At 46.2% G+C, this 18,282-nt stretch overlaps 3 protein-coding genes and 1 long non-coding RNA gene across 4 annotated transcripts; 2 read left to right on the forward strand and 2 right to left on the reverse strand.

Annotated features, from left to right (window-relative positions):
- Positions 1–75: 75 nt before the first annotated feature.
- On the reverse strand, positions 76–6,693 carry LOC120709652 (putative E3 ubiquitin-protein ligase SINA-like 6). Its single transcript, XM_039995325.1, has 3 exons — positions 6,674–6,693; positions 2,460–2,682; positions 76–753 (listed from the first exon to the last, which is right to left on the reverse strand). Exons 1-3 carry the CDS (start codon positions 6,691–6,693, stop codon positions 76–78), a joined length of 921 nt encoding a protein of 306 aa, XP_039851259.1.
- A 2,488-nt stretch (positions 6,694–9,181) lies between these two features.
- On the reverse strand, positions 9,182–10,789 carry LOC120709653. Its single transcript, XM_039995327.1, has 3 exons — positions 10,574–10,789; positions 9,995–10,144; positions 9,182–9,958 (listed from the first exon to the last, which is right to left on the reverse strand). Exons 1-3 carry the CDS (start codon positions 10,787–10,789, stop codon positions 9,182–9,184), a joined length of 1,143 nt encoding a protein of 380 aa, XP_039851261.1.
- A 3,209-nt stretch (positions 10,790–13,998) lies between these two features.
- LOC120709654 lies at positions 13,999–15,248 on the forward strand. Its single transcript, XM_039995328.1, has 4 exons — positions 13,999–14,145; positions 14,243–14,557; positions 14,599–14,910; positions 15,037–15,248. The coding sequence occupies exons 1-4, from the start codon at positions 13,999–14,001 to the stop codon at positions 15,121–15,123; spliced, it is 861 nt and encodes a 286-aa protein (XP_039851262.1). The 3' UTR covers positions 15,124–15,248.
- A 1,804-nt stretch (positions 15,249–17,052) lies between these two features.
- Positions 17,053–18,000, forward strand: LOC120710485. The gene is made up of 2 exons (XR_005689906.1): positions 17,053–17,363; positions 17,503–18,000. It is a non-coding gene; the product is annotated as an uncharacterized LOC120710485 (long non-coding RNA).
- Positions 18,001–18,282: the final 282 nt, after the last annotated feature.

An 18,282-nucleotide genomic window follows, 5' to 3' on the forward strand; every position in this document is an offset into this window, starting at 1 on the left:
ATGACAGTATCCCAATTGCTCAGATCAGCTGATCTGATCCACCCTTAAGCACTCTCGAGGCTAGCTACAGGTCTTTCACGCCAAGGTGTTGTGCATGGTGACATGGATACTGCTGTCCTTGTCCAGACACAGCTTCGGCACGCTGAACATGACGCATTCCGGCGGCATCCCGCCGAAGAACGCCGTGCTTGTCACCTGGAACTCCGATCGGGCGTAGTAGTTCGAGTTCTTCCAGGAGCCGAAGGCCATGATGCACCGGAACTTGGGCTCGACGTCGCGAGGCCGCACGCAGACCACCGAGAAGTCGACGACGCAGGAGGACGGCTTCAGCGCCACGGTGAGCAAGAACAGGTGGCCGTCGTCGCCGATGAGGACGCGCATCTCATCCTCATCCCGCACAGCGACGTCGAAGGAGGCCCCGTAGCTGAACTCGGTGGAGGGCCAGCCGTGATCGGTGAGGAAATGGCGGAGGTGCGTCGCGGCCGCTGGTCCGCCGCTGAAGCCGCAGCAGCTCACGGGGCAGAAGCATGGCTCATCATGGGGGCATGTCGCTTCGTGCTCCTGCTTCTGGTGGTAGCTGGTCTTCACGGTGCAGCCATACCTGGCGTTGGAGCAAGGAACCTGCATAGATCCAAGGACTTTATCCATGGAGTAGCAGCGGTTGTAGTCGCCTTTGCGGGAGCAGGTGTAGCATTTCTTCCTGTTTGGGAGCTTGGCGAGGCAGGATGAGCATATGAGATGACCCACGGCACACTGACAAATGGAGATAAAACAGTATGAGTTCACATCCTAAGCATGCATGTAATGCATAAAAGTAACTGTCGATGCACGGCCAGATTGGACGAACAAAATACAAAGTTATGCACTTGTTGAGAAACCACCAGTAGGACAGCAAACATTAGGTACTTTAGGCCATGTTTAGTTCCCAAAAAAATTTCTACAGTACCCATTACATCGAATCTTTGGACACATGCGTGGAGCATTAAATGCAGTTGAAAAAATAACTAAGTATACAGTATAACTGTTTCATACAAGATGAAAGTTCATGATTGGACATTAATTGTCAAATAATAACGAAAGGCTACCGTACTAAAAATCCAAACTTTTTTGCGAACTAAACACAACCTTAGTTGCATGGAACTGGGTGTCCATATCAGATAAAATTTTGTTCTAAGCTCTGTTTGGTTACTGGAATGGCTCCTATGTTGTTCAGGTCCTAATTGACAAATTCGGTCCAAGACATTATTTATCCTTTTTTTTGCAATGGTGAGCATCTACACATTCATATTTTTAAGTATGGCATTAGAATAGTTCCTTGAAACAAAGATTTTCATAGATGACAATGTTGGGCATGTAAATATGAAGTAGTGGGTACCTAGCAATAGAGGCATAGAGCTGTCAGTTGTGGATGCGTTAGATAGCAGAAGTGCTAGAGCTATGTACATCAGTACATCTCTCTGCTAGTCTGCTATAACTGAAACCACTGTCTTGGGCGAAATAGACATTCCCGAGTGAACTTGCTTGCAATATATTGTGTTGTTGAATGATCATGTAATTAAGCTTAAGAGTCAAGATAAACGCTATATGCAACTAGCATAAAGTGCACAACACCAATTTGTAGTATTGGTCTTTAGGTGAATCAAAGTAGTAAATATGCGCTCAGCCATGGTTGCGAAAAAGGTGAATAATCAAAGTAATATTTTCTTTTCAAAACTTGTTATCGGTATTTATTTGGTATAAAATATAATCTTTTTGGTTACTAGAATAGCTCACTCAAAAGGAACACACACAAAAAAAAGATTCATCATGGGTTTCTGGCAAATTTTGCAATTGTTGGCTATTCTCTAAACTCTAATGCAGCATCGATGAGGCCAGTCTCAATGGGGGTTTCATGATATTAAAAACCATCAATTTTGTTGATATGGTAAGGAGAGAGAAGGGTAGAGGTTCATGGGACGTGAGGAAAGTTTATCACTATAAAATTCATCTGGCACAATTATATAGTTCTCAATATAGTTAACTGTGCCCATGAAACTTCTACCGAGACTGGCCTAATGTGGTCATCAAAACTAACCATGAATCAAGGTTATGTTGCCTTTTCAAAAGTGAAAAGGATGGCCGATTGTACTAGCGGCATCAAATGCATAGTAACATATGGTTGGTTGGAGTCTAGCTAGCTAGGGCCTATCCTGAAAAAGGGATTTTAAATCTAGCATACAGACGAACCTAAGAAACAGAGAGAAATTAAAAAAGCTTTTACCTTGACCGTATTGCTGTCTAGTCTAGCTAGCACTACTTCAGTAATATAAGAAAATCCAACCCTAACTAAACTCTCAGAAAAAAAAATCAACGCTTCAAAGAACTCAAAATTTGTACCGGCACCACAAGGAGATTGCGGCACTTATGTAACAGCAAAAGAGATAGAAAACTTTCTGGTTTTGGGAGTGCACGATTTGTACCTGGAAAACTGGAGGGCACAAGGCCTGCCAGCAGACGGCGCAATCGAGGACGTCCAGCTCCAAGGTGCGCTGGTGGCGGCGGCGGCAGCGCTCCTCATGGCGCCGCCCGTTTCCTCCACCTCTGCTTGCTGCAGCTGCCCTCTGCTTCGCCTCTCCGCGGAGCAGATCCTGAACACCCGGCGGACGAGCTGCTTGAGCCCGACCATACGAACGGTGCGCGATCCTTCAGTTTTGGGGTGGCCGGGGGAGCCCGGAAGTATATGTTTCCTGATTAGCCTTCCGTGGAGAAGAAAGGATTCGACTGCATTTGCAGTTGAGTTCGTGAGAGCTGTAAGTATTTTGCTCCAAATTTACTGCCATATACGTCAACTTTATTTCCACAGTTGGCCACCGAGTTCTTTTTTTTTTCAATTTTTTTTGGCAAGAAGAACATTCGGAAGTGTACATGTTATATCGATTCCATAAACTCAGGTTCAGAGAGGATCGGAGCCTAACAAAGATACCAGGGGTGTAGACAGGGGGGCGGGCAGGGGCCTGGCCCCCTCTCCCAAATTTACATTGAAAATTTGAATTTTGATTAAATTTTTATATAAATTAACATAGTTGGCCCCCCTAATAATAAAAAAAATAAATTTCTGGCTCCGCCCCCGAAGATACCCATATCTCGCTTGGAACCTGAAACATACATCTACAGTTCTTTATGGGAAAAGAAATCTTGATCTTTTTTTAAACAGAACCGGCGGAAGAGTTGCCCGTTGTATATTAATAAGAAAAGAGAAAACCTAGATGCTACAGTACTGCACGGAAGAAATTGTAGCGTTTGAAAAAAAAAATCAAACCTCACACGTCGAACCTATGACGACGTGAGCACGCACGCCGGATCAGGCCGCCGGGGCAACGGCTTTCTTGACGGTGACTAGGAGCACGGCAACCCCCCCGCTAGCCGGCTAGAAGGATCGGGCAGCACGAGCGGGATGCTCTCCGCGTGCGGTGGCGTGCCGTCGGGCAAGTTGGTGCTCCTGACGCGCTAGGCGCCGCCGCCCATCGCCGGGCGCACTGCATATGGCAGACGAACCTCGGCCGCCAGGAGCAGGAGGAACGACGCGCTGTGGCAGAACCGTCCGAATTAATCCGGCTTAAGTGTGCTAATTATTACCATAAAGGTAATCCCGGCTAACACGCACTTCAAACGGAGTAATCCGACAGTCAGTCGGGTAGAGTCCCGATAAAACCACCTGAGCTGCATTCGAAACCCAAAACTTACATGCAACTCACACGAAGGTGAGTCCGGAGAGTACAATATTTCACAAATTCTTACATCACAGAGTCTTAACTTAAATATTACAAACCGAGTTTGAAATCTTAAAAAGGTACTTGAAATTCAAATTGAAAGTAGTTCAGAGTTCAACTGCAGCGGAAATAAAGCGAGTTCTAAACGACGATACAAGATGTCATGATGAAGCCCGTACATGACATCACTCGGCATTGTCATCGTCGGCAGAAGTCGGATCCCACTCCACCGACCAATCAGGAGGTAAAGTACACGGCCAAGTCAAGCTAGCTATCTGATCTTCAAATGTATCACCTGAAAATAAAGTTAAGCCACAAGTAAGGCTGAGTATACTAATACTCAGCAAGGCTGACCCGACTATGGGTATACTTAGCCCACTACCTAGACATACAAGGCTTTTGGCTGGAGGGGTTTGTTTCGCCGAAAGAAACTAAAAGTAAATCCTTAATTTCCGATTTTAGCTTCAAAATTCTAGTTCAATTAATCCTTCTAAGTGAACATCTATCCAATAGCATACATGATGGAAAACAATTATTTTTCATCATTCAACCATATTCATCATCATCATTGTTCCACTTCTTACTCTATGTGGCAAAAGAGTTAAGCAGTCACAATAACCGCGAGAAACGGACGATTCGAATCGAGTTTGTTAATCTAGCCAGGAAGATCTAAACACACGCATGGGAACAGAGTCACCCACGCAATAGTTCCCTTCAATTCCCGCTTCACGGAACAGGCCCACCGCCCTCAAGTACATCAATACGACGACTCTGTACTCGCCATTAGCTAGATGTGAATGAGTTCAAGACGGTGAGGAGTATGTTTCGGCCTCGGTTCAATCCAGTACTTAAGCTTACCGATTACCATATTCTCGGCATGTGGTTAGTACGTTCAAACGCTTAACCACCACTACCACACACTGCGACCTTAGCCATTTTCACTACCCAGACGGGGCCTCAACCAGTAACATGAATATCGTATCACAGCCCCGCCCGTCGACCTTATGGTTTCAACATAAATTAAACAATCAACTCCTAATTTTCTCGCGACTGACAGGGAATCACTCGACTTCTACCGAACTCTTAAGCATAGCCAACTAGCGACCTACACATACTAGTGTTCAAACATAGGTACCTAGAATCATGCAAGTAAGGTTTCAATCAACTCCTGTAAACTTAAATGCACAAGTATATAGAAACAATAAGTTGTATAAAGTTGAAAGTAATAGGTCATGCTCCGGGGCTTGCCTTCCTGAGTGTACCTAGCCTTGGGCTCTTCCGAAACTTGGTTCGGGTCTTTAGTGGCTTCAGTTAGATTCACTTGAGTTTCACGCTGCTCACTCTCGGACTCGGGCACCAGCTCGTACGTACCGTCGGCGAGAGTAGTCGAATCTACACGAGATGCATATGCATGAGTTTACGTGATGATCTCAATTCATGATTTAATTCACTATAAAGTTGTAAACCAACACAACTCCAGTTAAGTTGGAGATTATGTTCTCTTTATTGGGCAATCGTTTATAGAGTACTATCTAACATAATTTTATTCATAAAAGGACTAGGAGTTTGTTGTCTTTCATTTTCTTGACATGTAGAAATGGTATTTTTCTTAATTAACACTATACTAACCTGTAACGCCATAACTAGGGTTACATATACTTTCTGGTATTGAAATTTTTATGCAAGGTACATATCTGAGTAACATGCCTACTGTGAAATTTTTAGCTAATTTCATTGAGCATATTAATTATTAAAAAGACATTAAACAGCTACTACTACGACCAAGATTCATTTATACAGAACAAACCATACAAGTAAAGATGCTACAATTTTTACTGAGGCTTCCTACTCTTATGTGGCGTCTACTGTTAATTTTTAAGATTTTATGGAGCAGTAAACATAGCATGAAAAATAGAGAAACATATAGCTATATGGATCAAAACTAATTTCCATAGACTGTTACACTAATTTCTAGAGACTCAAACTTTACCAGAAGGATTTAGTACTCTAATAGAAGCTCTAGTAAAAATATGAGATTTTTCTATACAGAGAAACTATTTTTCTTTATTTAGTACATTTCTTCCTACCATAAATTATTTGGATCAGTTTTACTTAACTAAAAATTTCCAAAGTTTTTCTGAGGAATACATGAATCACAATAGAGCAACTGTGAAAGTTTCAGCTAATTAATATTAGCAGAACAATTTGTATAAATAAAACTATTTATCCTAGGCATAAAGCAAGGTCTATTAAAATCTATAGCTAGATTTGTCCTATGGTCATGAAACTTTTACACTGAGCTACGCTATTTTCTACTATACCACTATCCAAAAATAAGAACCAGAACATGCATACAACATGAGATACAAATAAAAGCTACTTATTTTTGTATTTTAAATAGAGCAAAAACTATTGAGAAAATGAAATGGTTCATATAATTAAAGTTGTATATATAGTCACAAGGATTCCAGAACATTTGAGTTTGCATTTTTCCAATTTTTCTACGAATTTATATCGATTTTACAAGTTTGCTGTTTTTGAAAATAAAAAGAAAAAGAAAACGAGATCTTGCATCTAGGCCCCTGGAAAGATTTGGGCGATTACAAATAGGTCGCTGGCCGGACTTGGAGCAGGGGAGACGTCGGGGTGCCGGATTCCGGCGAGGAAACTCGGCGGCGGCGTGGGGTAGGTGGGGGAAATGGAAGAGGGCGTCGAGGCGCACTTGTGGGTGGTCTCGGGGCTCGCGGGGATGGCCGGATGGGGCTCGCCGGCGGCACAGTGGAGGGGGCGGCGGTGGCTAGTGGCGGCGGCGGCGCTCCAGCGAGAGAAAGGGGGCGAGCTTGAGCCGGTGAGCACTAGTGGAGGGTGGAGATGCTGTTCCTGGGCTTGGCTGGGGCGGAGGGAGGGTGGAGGGTGGGGTTCACTGTGGAGGGGTGGCGGCCATGGCGGGCACCGGTGGTGGTGCTCGTGTTCCGGCGAGGGGAGGGGCCTGAGTGGCTGTCCAGCGGCTTGGGAAGGTAGATTGGGTGGTGGCCAACACACCTAGGTGGTTGTTCGGGGTCGAGGCGGTGCGAGAGTGGGGCTCAGTGTGGAGGGCGAGCTCGGCGGCGTTAATGGCGGCGGCTGTGGCTCGCGGGCGCGCGAGCAGAGGCTTGCGTTGGCTTTTATAGGCGGCATGGTGAAGGAGGAGGGGATGGGCGCGGGCAGGGAGGCCGGTAGCTCGGGCAGGGCGGGCAGCAGCCCGGGCATGGCCGGAGGCGCGCGTGCGCAGCGGTGGCCGCGAGCGCGTGTCGCGGAGCCAGCGTCGTGGTGCGGCATTGAAGCCGGGGCAGAGCGCAGCGAGGAGATTGGGGCTTGGGGTCAACGGTGGCCGCAACGCGGTGGCAGCAGTGGGCGCAGCGCTGCGGCAGGCGGCGAGCAGGCGCCTGCCGCAGGGGCAATGATGCCTTGCTCGGCTCTGCTCAGGAACCAGGGAAGGGAACAGAGAGAAGAGGGAGAAAGAGTCAACGAGTTTGACTGAAATTTTCTCAAAATTTTCAATTGAAACTCGAAAAACTTTCAACATGAAAGTTGTAGGAAATTGCAAAAGCTACAACTTTCGTTTTAAGCAAAAGTTAATTTGAGCCCTATTTTTGAAGTTATTTTAAACCCACTCAAACTTGAACTATTCATCATTTCATGTTTAAAATTAAAGTTTTGATCAAAACCTTTGATTCATTTTTGCAGACCAGATCAACATGGACATGTGGATGCATTTGGCTACACTTGTATATTTGATTATGAAAGTTTATAGAACTATTCTACTCTTGCACACATACTCATGTACACATACATATATACACATGCATTTGCTTTAATTATGCTTGATTATGCATGGTGACCTGGTTAACAACCTTGCTAATTATTTTTAAACACATGAGGTGTTACAGGTGCGCCGGCCGGAGCCGTCGCGGAGGACCCGCACGACTACTCGGAGTCCTTCCTCTCCATCCTCAGATCCTCTCCAGGTATAATGCCTCTGGCGGCGACTGCTCTAACGGCGGCGAGTGGATCGATGAGAGTACGTCCGGGAGATCGAGCAACCCCCTCTCCGACAAAATTCTTTCTTTTTTTCTGAGCAGTTTTTTTTTTTGCCAAATGAGCAGTTTTTTTTATAGGATTCTCCGAGCAGCATGTTGAAAAGGACACGTTTTTTAGCTTCTCACGTTCAATTGTGCTTATTTTGGGGGGTAAACTGCAACCCAAAACCTAGCCCGACATGGCGCCTGAAAATTGTTAAGGCCTCGCTGTTCTGTTCACAACCCGCGATGGCCCAAAAGGATTGCTGCCGCTCGAAAGACGCTAACGCTTTCGCCTTTACCACTTTTTCTTATCTTATTATATCCAAGAACAATTGTTCTGTTATTCAAAAAATACGATCTATAATATCAAGTATATGACTACACATAAATGGTCGCATAGGATTTTTTATCATACGAAGAACATAAAACAATGTGGCTGTTTCACGAAATTGAGGAATTCATCACTTTCTCAGCATTATACGTGTTTGGTTAAATTTATCCATACAAAAATTACTATATTGAATAATTATTACGAAACAACTTAAAAGGCAACTGATCGTAGATGTTTTATATGAAATTAACTTAAAATTATATGGTAATGTATAAGTCTGTCTATTAGACAACATCAATGTACTTGTCCCAATAATACAAGATTTAAAATTTGTAATGGTTAGTTGAGATGCATTTGGTGGGTGCATAAACTTAGAATGTGGGGTGCCATATATATGGTGAAAATTAATCCAAATCACTGATATTTCATTTTTTTGTGGGTGCATGAGTTCTCTTCTAAATTTAATGATATTTTAATAATAGTTTGGAATTTTTTAACTAGGTTTGGAACACAATTTATTGTTATGCAAGATAAATCCTTCACCAAAAAACTGTTCCATCGAGACTTTCGAGTAACCTTTTCTAGCCGAGAATTCCGATTTCATGATTAGTTTTCCTTCACAACCAAAATGTTAGAAATTTGAGTAATATTTCAAGACATTCCAAGTTGGAAGTTTCTGAATTCAGGTTAGAACCACGACAATCCTCACGGGTGTATAAGTTTTTTTTCCACCTTTACTAGTGTGATGAAAGAAATTGAGACAGAAATTGGATTACACATAAAAAAATACTAGCAGAAATTGGCTTTGAAATGGAAGCGCGAAGAAAAAACTGATAACGGTTTGAAACAAATGTGCATTTGTACAATAGTAGTTTGATGGGAACATTTGAATTCCCACAAGAATGAATTGAGAGAAAATTAAAGTTTCATGTGTTTCAAACTGGACCTAGTAACTGAGATATTTAAATTTTCTATGTGTAAACTGAGAGAAAAATCGATGAATCATGCGAGATGATGCTTGCTAAACGTGGCTAAATTAACTAGTTGTCCCTGGCAGGGGGGCCAGGCGCCGCCACCTTGTGGACGCGCACCTCGACGGAGTCTTGCTCGGGCCCTTCCAGCGGGAACATGTCGTCCGGCACCGTGACGCAGACGGGGTTGGCGCCCTCCGCCCCGCGCCACAGCGACGTGGCCCACACCGTCGACTGCATCTGCAGCCCGTGCCGCAGCCCCGCCGCCGCCGGCGTCCTCAGCTCGTACGTGAACTCCGCCGCCGCCGCGTTCTCGGGGCGGATGCGGATCATCGACAGCGCGGTGCCGCCGGGCTCCAGCTCCGAGCAGAGGTGGAAGATCTCGCCGTCCTCGGCGCGGAGCAGGGACTGCGACGGCTGCACGCGCACGCGGAACGGCTCGCCGTAGCGGAAGGCGACCACGTCCCAGTCGTGGCGCGACGTGAGGTGGCGCTCGAGCTCGTCCGCCGGGCCGCCGCCGAAGTAGCAGTGCCGGAGGGGGCAGAAGACCGGCGCGTAGCGGCAGGTGGCCTCGTGATCAGCCTTCATCTCGTGCCTCGGGAGGAAGGACGGGCAGCCGTACTGGTAGTTGGGGCACGAGAACCGGACGGACCTCAGCCAGTTGGCCACAGCGCGGCTGGGGGCGTACTCCGGCGAGCCGCAGTGGCTGCACTTGTGGCCGCCGGCGGCGCCGGCGCCGTTTGCGGAGCCGTGGCAGGTGGCGCAGGTGACGTGCCCCTCGGCGCACTGCAAGTCGACGACGACGACGGCGACACGAATGTCAGGGAAGATGATGAGGAAATCTAGCTAAGGCATGGTTTGGATCGATGATGGGTCACTCACCTCGTAGACGGTGGAGGAGAGCATGTCGTGGCAGCGGACGCACTTGAACAGACGGTCCGGGCTCTCGATGCGCACGTAGAAGTCGTCGTCGTGTGGCGGCATGTGGAGGTCGTCGTCGTTCGGCGAGCAGCAACCCCTGTCCTCGCACTCCTGGCTGCGGGTTCGGCTGCGGCTGCGGCAACTCCTAGGAGCGGGGCGACGTCTGGGGCTGCGGCTGCGGCGATCCGGCTCGTCGAGCTCGTCGTCCCGGTCGCTGTTAGAGCGCGCACGGCGGCGACGCCTGGGGCTAGGGCTGCGGCTGCGGCGATCTGGTCCGTCGTCGTCCCCGCCGCGGAAGCTGTTGGAACGCGCACGACGGCGACGAATGGGGCTAGGGCTGCGGCTGCGGCTGCGGCTGCGGCTGCGGCGATCTAGTTCGTCGTCCTCGCCGCGGAAGCTGATAGACCGCGAACGGCGACGATGACTGGGGCTGCGGCTGCGGCTGCGGCGATCTGATTCGTCTTCCTCCTCGCCCCAGTAGCTGTTAGAGCGCGCGCGCCGACGCCTGGGGCTGGGGCTGCGGCTCAGGCGACGATCGACATCGCCGTCGAAGTTCCGGTCGGGACGCGCACGTCCATGGGCGGGGCTGGGGCTGCGGCGGTCGCCCTCCAAGTCGCTGAGGACCACATGGTTACGCAACGCCAGGTACGACGGCGACCGGAGGACGTCGCGGTCGCGCTTGGCCTTCCCACGCCTGCGCGCGGGGCCGTCCCAGCGCGAGGCGAAGGGCCTCCGGTCCTCGACGATGATGCCCATCTCGGCGCCTCGATCGTTCGCGCTCCCGGCTGGCGCAAAGAGGTTCTCTTCGATGTTTTGGAGGAAGATCTCGCCGGGGCTGGAGGTTTTATAGCCCGCGGGGTCCCTGGAGATAGCGGGTTGGTTTTTCGAAGGAGATCGTGGCAGATACGATAAGTACTCCTGATTTTCCGGAAAGGATTACATCTCGGACTCTTTTCCTGTTTCCCGTGTCATCAAGGACTCTGTTTCGGTCAAGTGGTTCCGGTAATTCTATTCATGCTGGTAGGTTTCCAAAATTCCGTTTGATTCTGAACAAACATGCATGAACCAGAAGATACGAACGACTCCATCAGAAATCCTAGGATTATTGTGCTGCTGTAGCGCTCCTAGGAGTGTCGTGGCAGATCATGAGATGGCACGATCGACATCCACCTGAGCTAATTCCTGGAAACATTTTATCAAGCTCAATTAACCAAAATCGATGGCATATATATTGTGTTTGCTCAAACACATAGGGTGTGGAAGAACACGAACACCCCAACAGGACGCTGCACGCATAAAGGTTTTTTCTTCTTCTGAAGGTAACATGTATAAAGGTTAGTAAATAGAGCAACCATATGAACACGATCATGGGCAGCACATAATGAAGACGTGACCACGAGTTGCAAATCACGTCAGACCTTGGGTCAACTACAACCGCCCTCTATTTTTGGCCCCCGCTGTTCCACCTAAATACGAACCTGTCATCTAGTTGTCGATCTATCCTATGTTGCATCCGTTTCAAAATGTAGATTGTTTTAATTTTTTTAAATTTATAGTGTTTGCTATACATCAAAATTTAAGTTATTTTAATTTTTCTAGATACATATATTTTTTATGCAACTAGACATTTGCCCCGAGCCATTCTTATGCAACTAGAGTATTTCACCGAGAGAGTATTTCACGGTGAACTCCAACGAACCATTCTTATTTGCCCCAAGCATCTCCAAGAGAATAGTTATACTGAGCCTCCTAAATGGTGAAAAAACCAAATGACTAGATAATTCTAGAGAATCTAAAATTCAAATGAGGTCTTTGGATTTTGCACTAAACACCCTAGAAAGAACTTGAGGCTTGCAATATAGTTTCCAGGCGGTGGAGGTGAAAATCCGGCGAGGGGAGGGCTTGCCAGTAGTGAGGAAGTGGTGGGGGAGCTTGAGGGGATCACATGCGATTGATTTGAGCCAAGAGCCGGGGTTGGAGGTGGTCGGAGGAGGGTCATCGGCATACAGGGGTTCGGGCGACGGGGATGAAGCGAGAGCGTGAGGACGGCGCCGGCGACGCAGGCACGCAAGGGCGGCATGCTCTCAACTGCACTCTTAGCTCTCGAGCCTAGTGAGAGTAAAACAGTACTCCCAGTGCCCCAAGATATAAGGCGCGCAAGTAATTCAAGATTCAAACTCTAAAATTCTTTTACCTATGATTAATCTTGTATAATAAAAATTTTGTCTTGTAACAATCATATCATTGTATTCATATTTAAAAGTAGTTTCATATAACTGTACTTTTATTGCTACAAATATTATATTATAAAAAATATTAAGAGTCAAATATTGTTATTGAAAACCATACCAAATTTGACCACGCCTTAGGCCAATCTCAGCAGGAATTTCATGGAGAGTTTCATATGCATTAATTTCTATGCCACATCACTAATTTTGCTGATATGGTAAGATATTTATGAGAAGAGATAAGGAGGAGTTACATCATATATGAGAGGAGTTTCATTCTCATGAAACTCCTGTGGCATAGTTATCTAGAACTAGATAACTATGTCATGAAACTCCCATTGAGTAGGGATGGCAATAGGTTGGGTTCGGATCGGGTGGAGTGTCTGGGCACCCAAAACCGAAACCTGAACCCGACCCGAACACCGATTCGGGTCAAAATTCATTCCAAAACCGAAACTTGAGAATACCTGAAACCCGATTGGATACCCGAAACCCGCTTTTGTATGGCAACGTAATAAGAGCAATAAGTACTTTCTATAAATGTATGCATGATATATATAACATTTACATGTATAAACAAGATGCAATAAATAGCAAATAATTTTCTAAGTCAACATAGAATAAATTTATTAGTCTAAGTAAACAAAGTTATTACTAAGTATACTATAAAACATGAGGTTTACTCCAAACGGTTATCCATTGGGTATCCACGGGTGAAAAACCAAACCCAAATCCAAAAACCGCGGGTGAAAAATCATCCCCAAAACCAAATCCGCAAAACCCGAAACCCGCGGATATCCGACCAGAAGCCGAGCCATTGCCATCCTTACCATTGAGACCAGCCCTATATCCTTGAATGGAGGGAGTATATTAACTTAGGCCATGTTTAGTTGTAAAAAAAATTACAGTACCCGTCACATCGAATCTTGAGACACATGCATAAAGCATTAAATGCAGTTGAAAAAAAATTAATTACACAGTATAACCGTTTCATATTAGATGATTTTTTAAACTTAATTAGTTCATAATTGGATATTAATTGTCAAATAATAACAAAATGTGTCACGGTATCAAATCCCAAATTTTTTCGCGAACTAAACAGTCTTACAGTGGAGTCTCTTACTGGTAGTATTCCAACATTTATGAACCTCTGGTAGTCTCCTACTAGTATCCCAAGCGTGTAGTCTTCTAGTATTCCAAAGTTTATGAACGCTTGGGAGTACTCGTTGAAGGTGAGGAGTCGGAGACTCGGAGAGCTTTCCAAATTCCAACTGGTAGTAGTAGTAGAACCTGGTCGAAGGGTGATAGATCCTGCTGTACTGGCCGTGTTTGGTTAGAGCTTAAAAAAATTTCGCAATTTTTTTTATTTTTGACCACTAATTTAGAGTATTAAATAAAATCTAATTACAAAATCACATGCAGGATCCCTAGTAAATTCGCGAGATCAATCTAATGAGGTCTTTGACTGCACGATTAGAGAATAGTTAATGTAACATCACTGTAGCAAATCATGAATTAATTACTGTCATTAGATTCGTCTCGAAAAGTTACATCCATCTGTAAAAAAGATTTCGCAAATAAACTTTGTTTAGTACTCGATGCATGCATTTGTTTTCTGTGAAAAAATTTTGGTCGTGTTAACCAAACGCGGTAGTAGTACTGGCAGTAGCAGCTTGCAGCTTATTCTGGCGAGATTCCTGTTGCAGGGAGACTGCAGGTCTGCAGCCCAGCCGATCGATGGAGAAGCTCGAGCAGCAGAGCACCGTCAAGAAGGCGATGGAAGCCGCCGCGGCCAGGGGGGAGCTCACCGTCAGGATGGACATGGCCAAGCTCCACTGCCCCCGCTGCAACCACCCCTTCAAGCCTCCAATCTACCAGTTCCTGGTATGTATGCCTCAGCGTCACCGGCACCAGCTACATCGGTAAATCCTTTGCTTGTTCTTGGTTGCATTCTCATGGCTACTCGAGTTTATTTGTGCAGTGCGATGCCGGGCACTTGGCTTGCAGCAACTGCCATGGCCAGCTCCCAAAGGACAAGTGCTACGCGTGCGGGCACGACGGCGCCTACCGCCGCAACACCACTCTGGAAGATGTCGTCGGCTGGCACAAGGTCCTCTGCCCCAACGGCGCGTACGGCTGCCAGGCCTACGTCCCTACCACAAGTGCGGCGACCACCAGCGCGAGTGCCCCTGCGCGCCGTGCGGCTGCTCGGAGTCGGGCTGCTCCTTCGCCGGCTCGCCGCCGATGCTCCGCGACCACCTCAGGGACGCGCATGGGTGGTCCGTGGACAAGATCCGCTACGGCAGGCCCCTGGACCTCTGCCTGCCGGAGTCGCAGCGGCGCCGCCTGCTGGTCGCCGAGGAGGAAGGGCGCGTGTTCCTCGTGGTCGCCGTGGGCGCGCCCGGCGAGTGCCCCGAAGTCTCGCTTGCGTGCTTGAGAGCGAACGCCGCGGCGGAGCCGCAGTACACGTGCAGGATGTGGGCGGTGGGGGAGGCCGCGGGCACCGCCGGCGCGCTAAGCGTGATGATGAAGATGGAGGTGCCAAGCTGCGGGGTGCCCGGCAAGGCCGCGGTGGTGCCCCTGGTTGTGCATCGCAAAATGCTTCACGGGGCCTCAACGGAGATCCACCTAAGCGTTCGCATCGACGAGGTGCGGGCACGAACGCAATAAGGAAAATTTCAAGCTTTTTTATTAGGGTTAGAATTTGGTTCTTTTGTCCATGGCAATAGCTTGATTAGATCTGAAAACTGCGTTCTTTCTTGTGCGAAAATGCAGGAACTTGACTCAAGGTCCAACGAGCTTGATGACCTACCTATGCAAAGGGATTACCATGAAAGCGACAGAGACAAGGAAATGGTCTGATGGTTTATTGCTATTCTCCCGTTTTTCTCCCACAAACAATGCTGAAGTTTTCTCTCTTTGCTATTTCATTTTGGTTGCATGATATTACTCGTTTACTTCTCGTACATTTGTTTGCATATTACAGCTGCATATCACCCTGCTAATGGTTTGGGCTGAAATGGGCTTTATGGATTGGATTTTGATGTGGATTGTATTTGGGTAGGTTAAAATGGGTTGTATTAGCTAATGGGTTGGCGCGGAGTGGGTTATATGTAAATGCGGGTTGAGATGGGTTGGAGTGGATTGAAATGGATACTTTGTGCAGAACAGTATGGATCCTAAAAAAAATCACGCATTAACACCATAAAATATTTGAATTTGACTGAAATTTATTGAAGATGACTCAATATGACTAGCAGTTACTCTGTGCAAAACAGTGCGGCTAGAACTACACGTGGGCCTCACGTCAAGAGCCGGACCTTAGAAATAAAACCTCGCGTTCACACTATAAAATTTTATCAAAATTGACTGAAACTTGTTGGAGATGACTCGGTATGACTGGCAGCTACTCTGTGCAAAGCAGTGTGGCTATAACTACACGTGGGCCCATGTCAAGAGCCGGACCTGGAAATAAAACCTCGCGTTCACACTATAAAATTTTATCGAAATTGACTGAAATTTTTTGGAGATGACTCAGTATGATTGGCAGCTACTATGTGCAAAACAGTGTTGCTTGAACTACATGTGGACCCCACATCAAGAGCAGAGCCAGTAAACTAATTGGAGAGAATTTGACGTAGTAGTTCAAAACCCGTTTGTTTGGGTTGAAACTATTGGTTTGGTTTGCTTTGGAAGAAGAGAGCTAGTAGTTTGGGTTGGTTTGGGTGGAATAGCAAGTGGATGGAGTTGGTTTGATTTCTAAAGTATATTAATAATGAAATAGGTTGGTGTGGTTTCCAAACCATTAGCAGGGTGAGCTGCATACAGTTTAGCATTAGAGGAATTAGGGTAAAAATGCAGGGAAGCTGTACAGCTTTGTATCTTCTTAGAGAATATTATGAAACAATCTAGATGGTTATTCCCAAAAAAACAACCAAAGCCATGGACAGGTGAAAGGACTGACACACTGCTCAGTTAACCATACTTCTATCTAAAGAATCACAATGCAGGTGCCTTAACCTTGGGCCGTAGAGTAAGAAAAGCATTTAGTCATTTACTTTGTTGGGATACAATGATGCTGTTGAGAAATGCATGTTGCTGCTTTGTAATTTCCCTGCAGTATACTATTTTGAAAACTTACCTCAGGCATTTGTTATTGAATGCAGAATAAAATTAAAACGAAGCATCTTAAGATGGTGACATTGGAGCAACATAGAGCCATTGCCCAGTGGCGGAGGCTGGAATCACCGGCAGGGGGGGGGCTGCTTCCTCCTCTTCCTCCCCACCCCCCCCCCCCCCTTTCTTCTTCTTCTCTCCCTTCTTTCCTCTTCTTCTCCCTCCTCCTCTCCTCTAATTTCCATGGAGTTCATGGGGGTAGGGGGGGCTTGAGCCCCCCTTGCCCCCACGCTGGATCCGCCCCTGCCATTGCCCATTGGTCACATATTTTTTGTTTCATGATATGTCATTTATTCAGAAACTAATGTGCGCCATGTTATCATGTGTAAATGCAGAGGGACAAACAAGCTGCTCTAGAAAAGATTCTCAATTTACAACAGCAATTAGCTGCCAAAGAGAATCTTGAGTTAGAAATACAACAGTTGCAGGGAAAACTGGAAGTTATGAAGCATCAAGGTTTAGAATCAAAGGAGAAGATAGATGTACTGAGTCAGGTACTAGAAGATAACTATGGCGAAATGGAAGGATTGGAGTTGCTGAACACGGCTCTGCTTATCACGGAAAGGAAAATCAATGATCAGTTGCAAGATGCTCGGAAGGAGCTGATAAATGTAAGCTGTCTCATTGATCGATCAACAATCCAATATTAGATTCCATTTTATTGTTCAAACCAATGGTGGCATCTACAAATCCATCGCTTTTGCCTTCACAGGGCTTTAGCGAGCTTGATGTTGGCAGAGGAAATATAGGTATCAAGAGAGTGGGTTAGCTTGATTTCGAAGCATTCGAAATCGCTTGCAGGAAAAGGTTATTGGAAGGGGACACAGAAATCACTTCTGCTATCCTTTGTTCAAAATGGGAAAAATGAAATTAGAGACCCAAGCTGGCACCCTTTCCAGGTTAAAGTGGTTGATGGAAAAGAAATGGTACACCCCTCGAGCACTAACACTTATTTTCGTGCTTTCTGGTTGTTTAATCTTGAGCCGTCTGTTTCTTGGAGGACTTGCAGTTTTGCAAGTGTTTCAATGTTACAGTGTTGCATCTGATGGGCGTTCTCTGGTGCAGGAAGTTCTTTTAGAGGATGAGAAGCTTCAGAAGCTAAAGCAAGAGTGCGGCGAAGAAACCTGTGCTTTGGTAACAAAAGCCTTGGTTGAAATCAACGAGTACAATCCTAGTGGCCGCTATCCTATACCGGTGCTGTGGAACTATGAGAAAGACCGGGAGGCAACAGTGGCTGAAGCCATCCATCACATCATGAAGAAGGTGAAGACTCGGAAGAGGAAGCATTGCGCCAATTATCCTAGTTTTCATCAAAAAAATTATCCTAGTTGAGTTCTTTTGTCTGCTCTGTCCTGAGCTAAATTTACTAGGCCTGGTGTCGTTATATCAGTTCGTCGGTTCTTAGATAATGATGGGTGGGTGCACTATGATCACCTGCAAGACGCTAGTAGTATGGTTCGGTTGCAGGGTTCCATCCCTGGAATTTACTGTTTGAGCAATTGCATGAATGCTGCTATATTTTCAGAAATTCAGAATGAGAATTTGGGCGATGTTTGGTTGCAATTGGTGCTTTCACCCTGTGACACTTTTTGGTTGGACAGCTAAAATTTCAATCAGGTGGCCACCTGGGAAACTGAAAAGCCAAAGCAGTACTTGGTTTGCCAAGTTTGCCACTGCCAGTCTGCCTGTACTTGGTTTGCACTATGAATTGATGCAAGTATTGAGTGGTGAATTGACGTAAGTATTGAATGGTTTGTAGTTATGGCCTATCAGCTTACATCTATTTTCATTTCATTTCGTTAAGAAATTTGATACTGTATGTATTTTGCGTTCATCACGGTCTTA

The sequence above is a fragment of the Panicum virgatum genome, chromosome 5K (assembly GCF_016808335.1).
Source record: "Panicum virgatum strain AP13 chromosome 5K, P.virgatum_v5, whole genome shotgun sequence".
In the NCBI taxonomy this organism is placed as follows: domain Eukaryota; kingdom Viridiplantae; phylum Streptophyta; class Magnoliopsida; order Poales; family Poaceae; genus Panicum; species Panicum virgatum.

Excerpts from the sequence above, each read along its gene's own strand:
- LOC120709652 (XM_039995325.1), bottom strand. The coding sequence starts at position 6,693 with ATGGCCGCCACCCCTCCACA. Across the intron at positions 2,683-6,673 it reads ATGGCCGCCACCCCTCCACA|GATCGCGCACCGTTCGTATG; the intron begins GTGAACCCCACC and ends CCAAAACTGAAG. Across the intron at positions 754-2,459 it reads TGTGCCCTCCAGTTTTCCAG|TGTGCCGTGGGTCATCTCAT; the intron begins GTACAAATCGTG and ends TCCATTTGTCAG.
- LOC120709653 (XM_039995327.1), bottom strand. The coding sequence starts at position 10,789 with ATGGGCATCATCGTCGAGGACCGGAGGCCCTTCGCCTCGCGCTGGGAC. Across the intron at positions 10,145-10,573 it reads ACCGGAACTTCGACGGCGAT|GAGTGCGAGGACAGGGGTTG; the intron begins GTCGATCGTCGC and ends ACCCGCAGCCAG. Across the intron at positions 9,959-9,994 it reads TCTCCTCCACCGTCTACGAG|CTAGATTTCCTCATCATCTT; the intron begins GTGAGTGACCCA and ends ACCATGCCTTAG.
- LOC120709654 (XM_039995328.1), top strand. The coding sequence starts at position 13,999 with ATGGAGAAGCTCGAGCAGCAGAGCACCGTCAAGAAGGCGATGGAAGCC. Across the intron at positions 14,146-14,242 it reads CTCCAATCTACCAGTTCCTG|TGCGATGCCGGGCACTTGGC; the intron begins GTATGTATGCCT and ends TTATTTGTGCAG. Across the intron at positions 14,558-14,598 it reads GTGGTCCGTGGACAAGATCC|CGGCGCCGCCTGCTGGTCGC; the intron begins GCTACGGCAGGC and ends CCGGAGTCGCAG.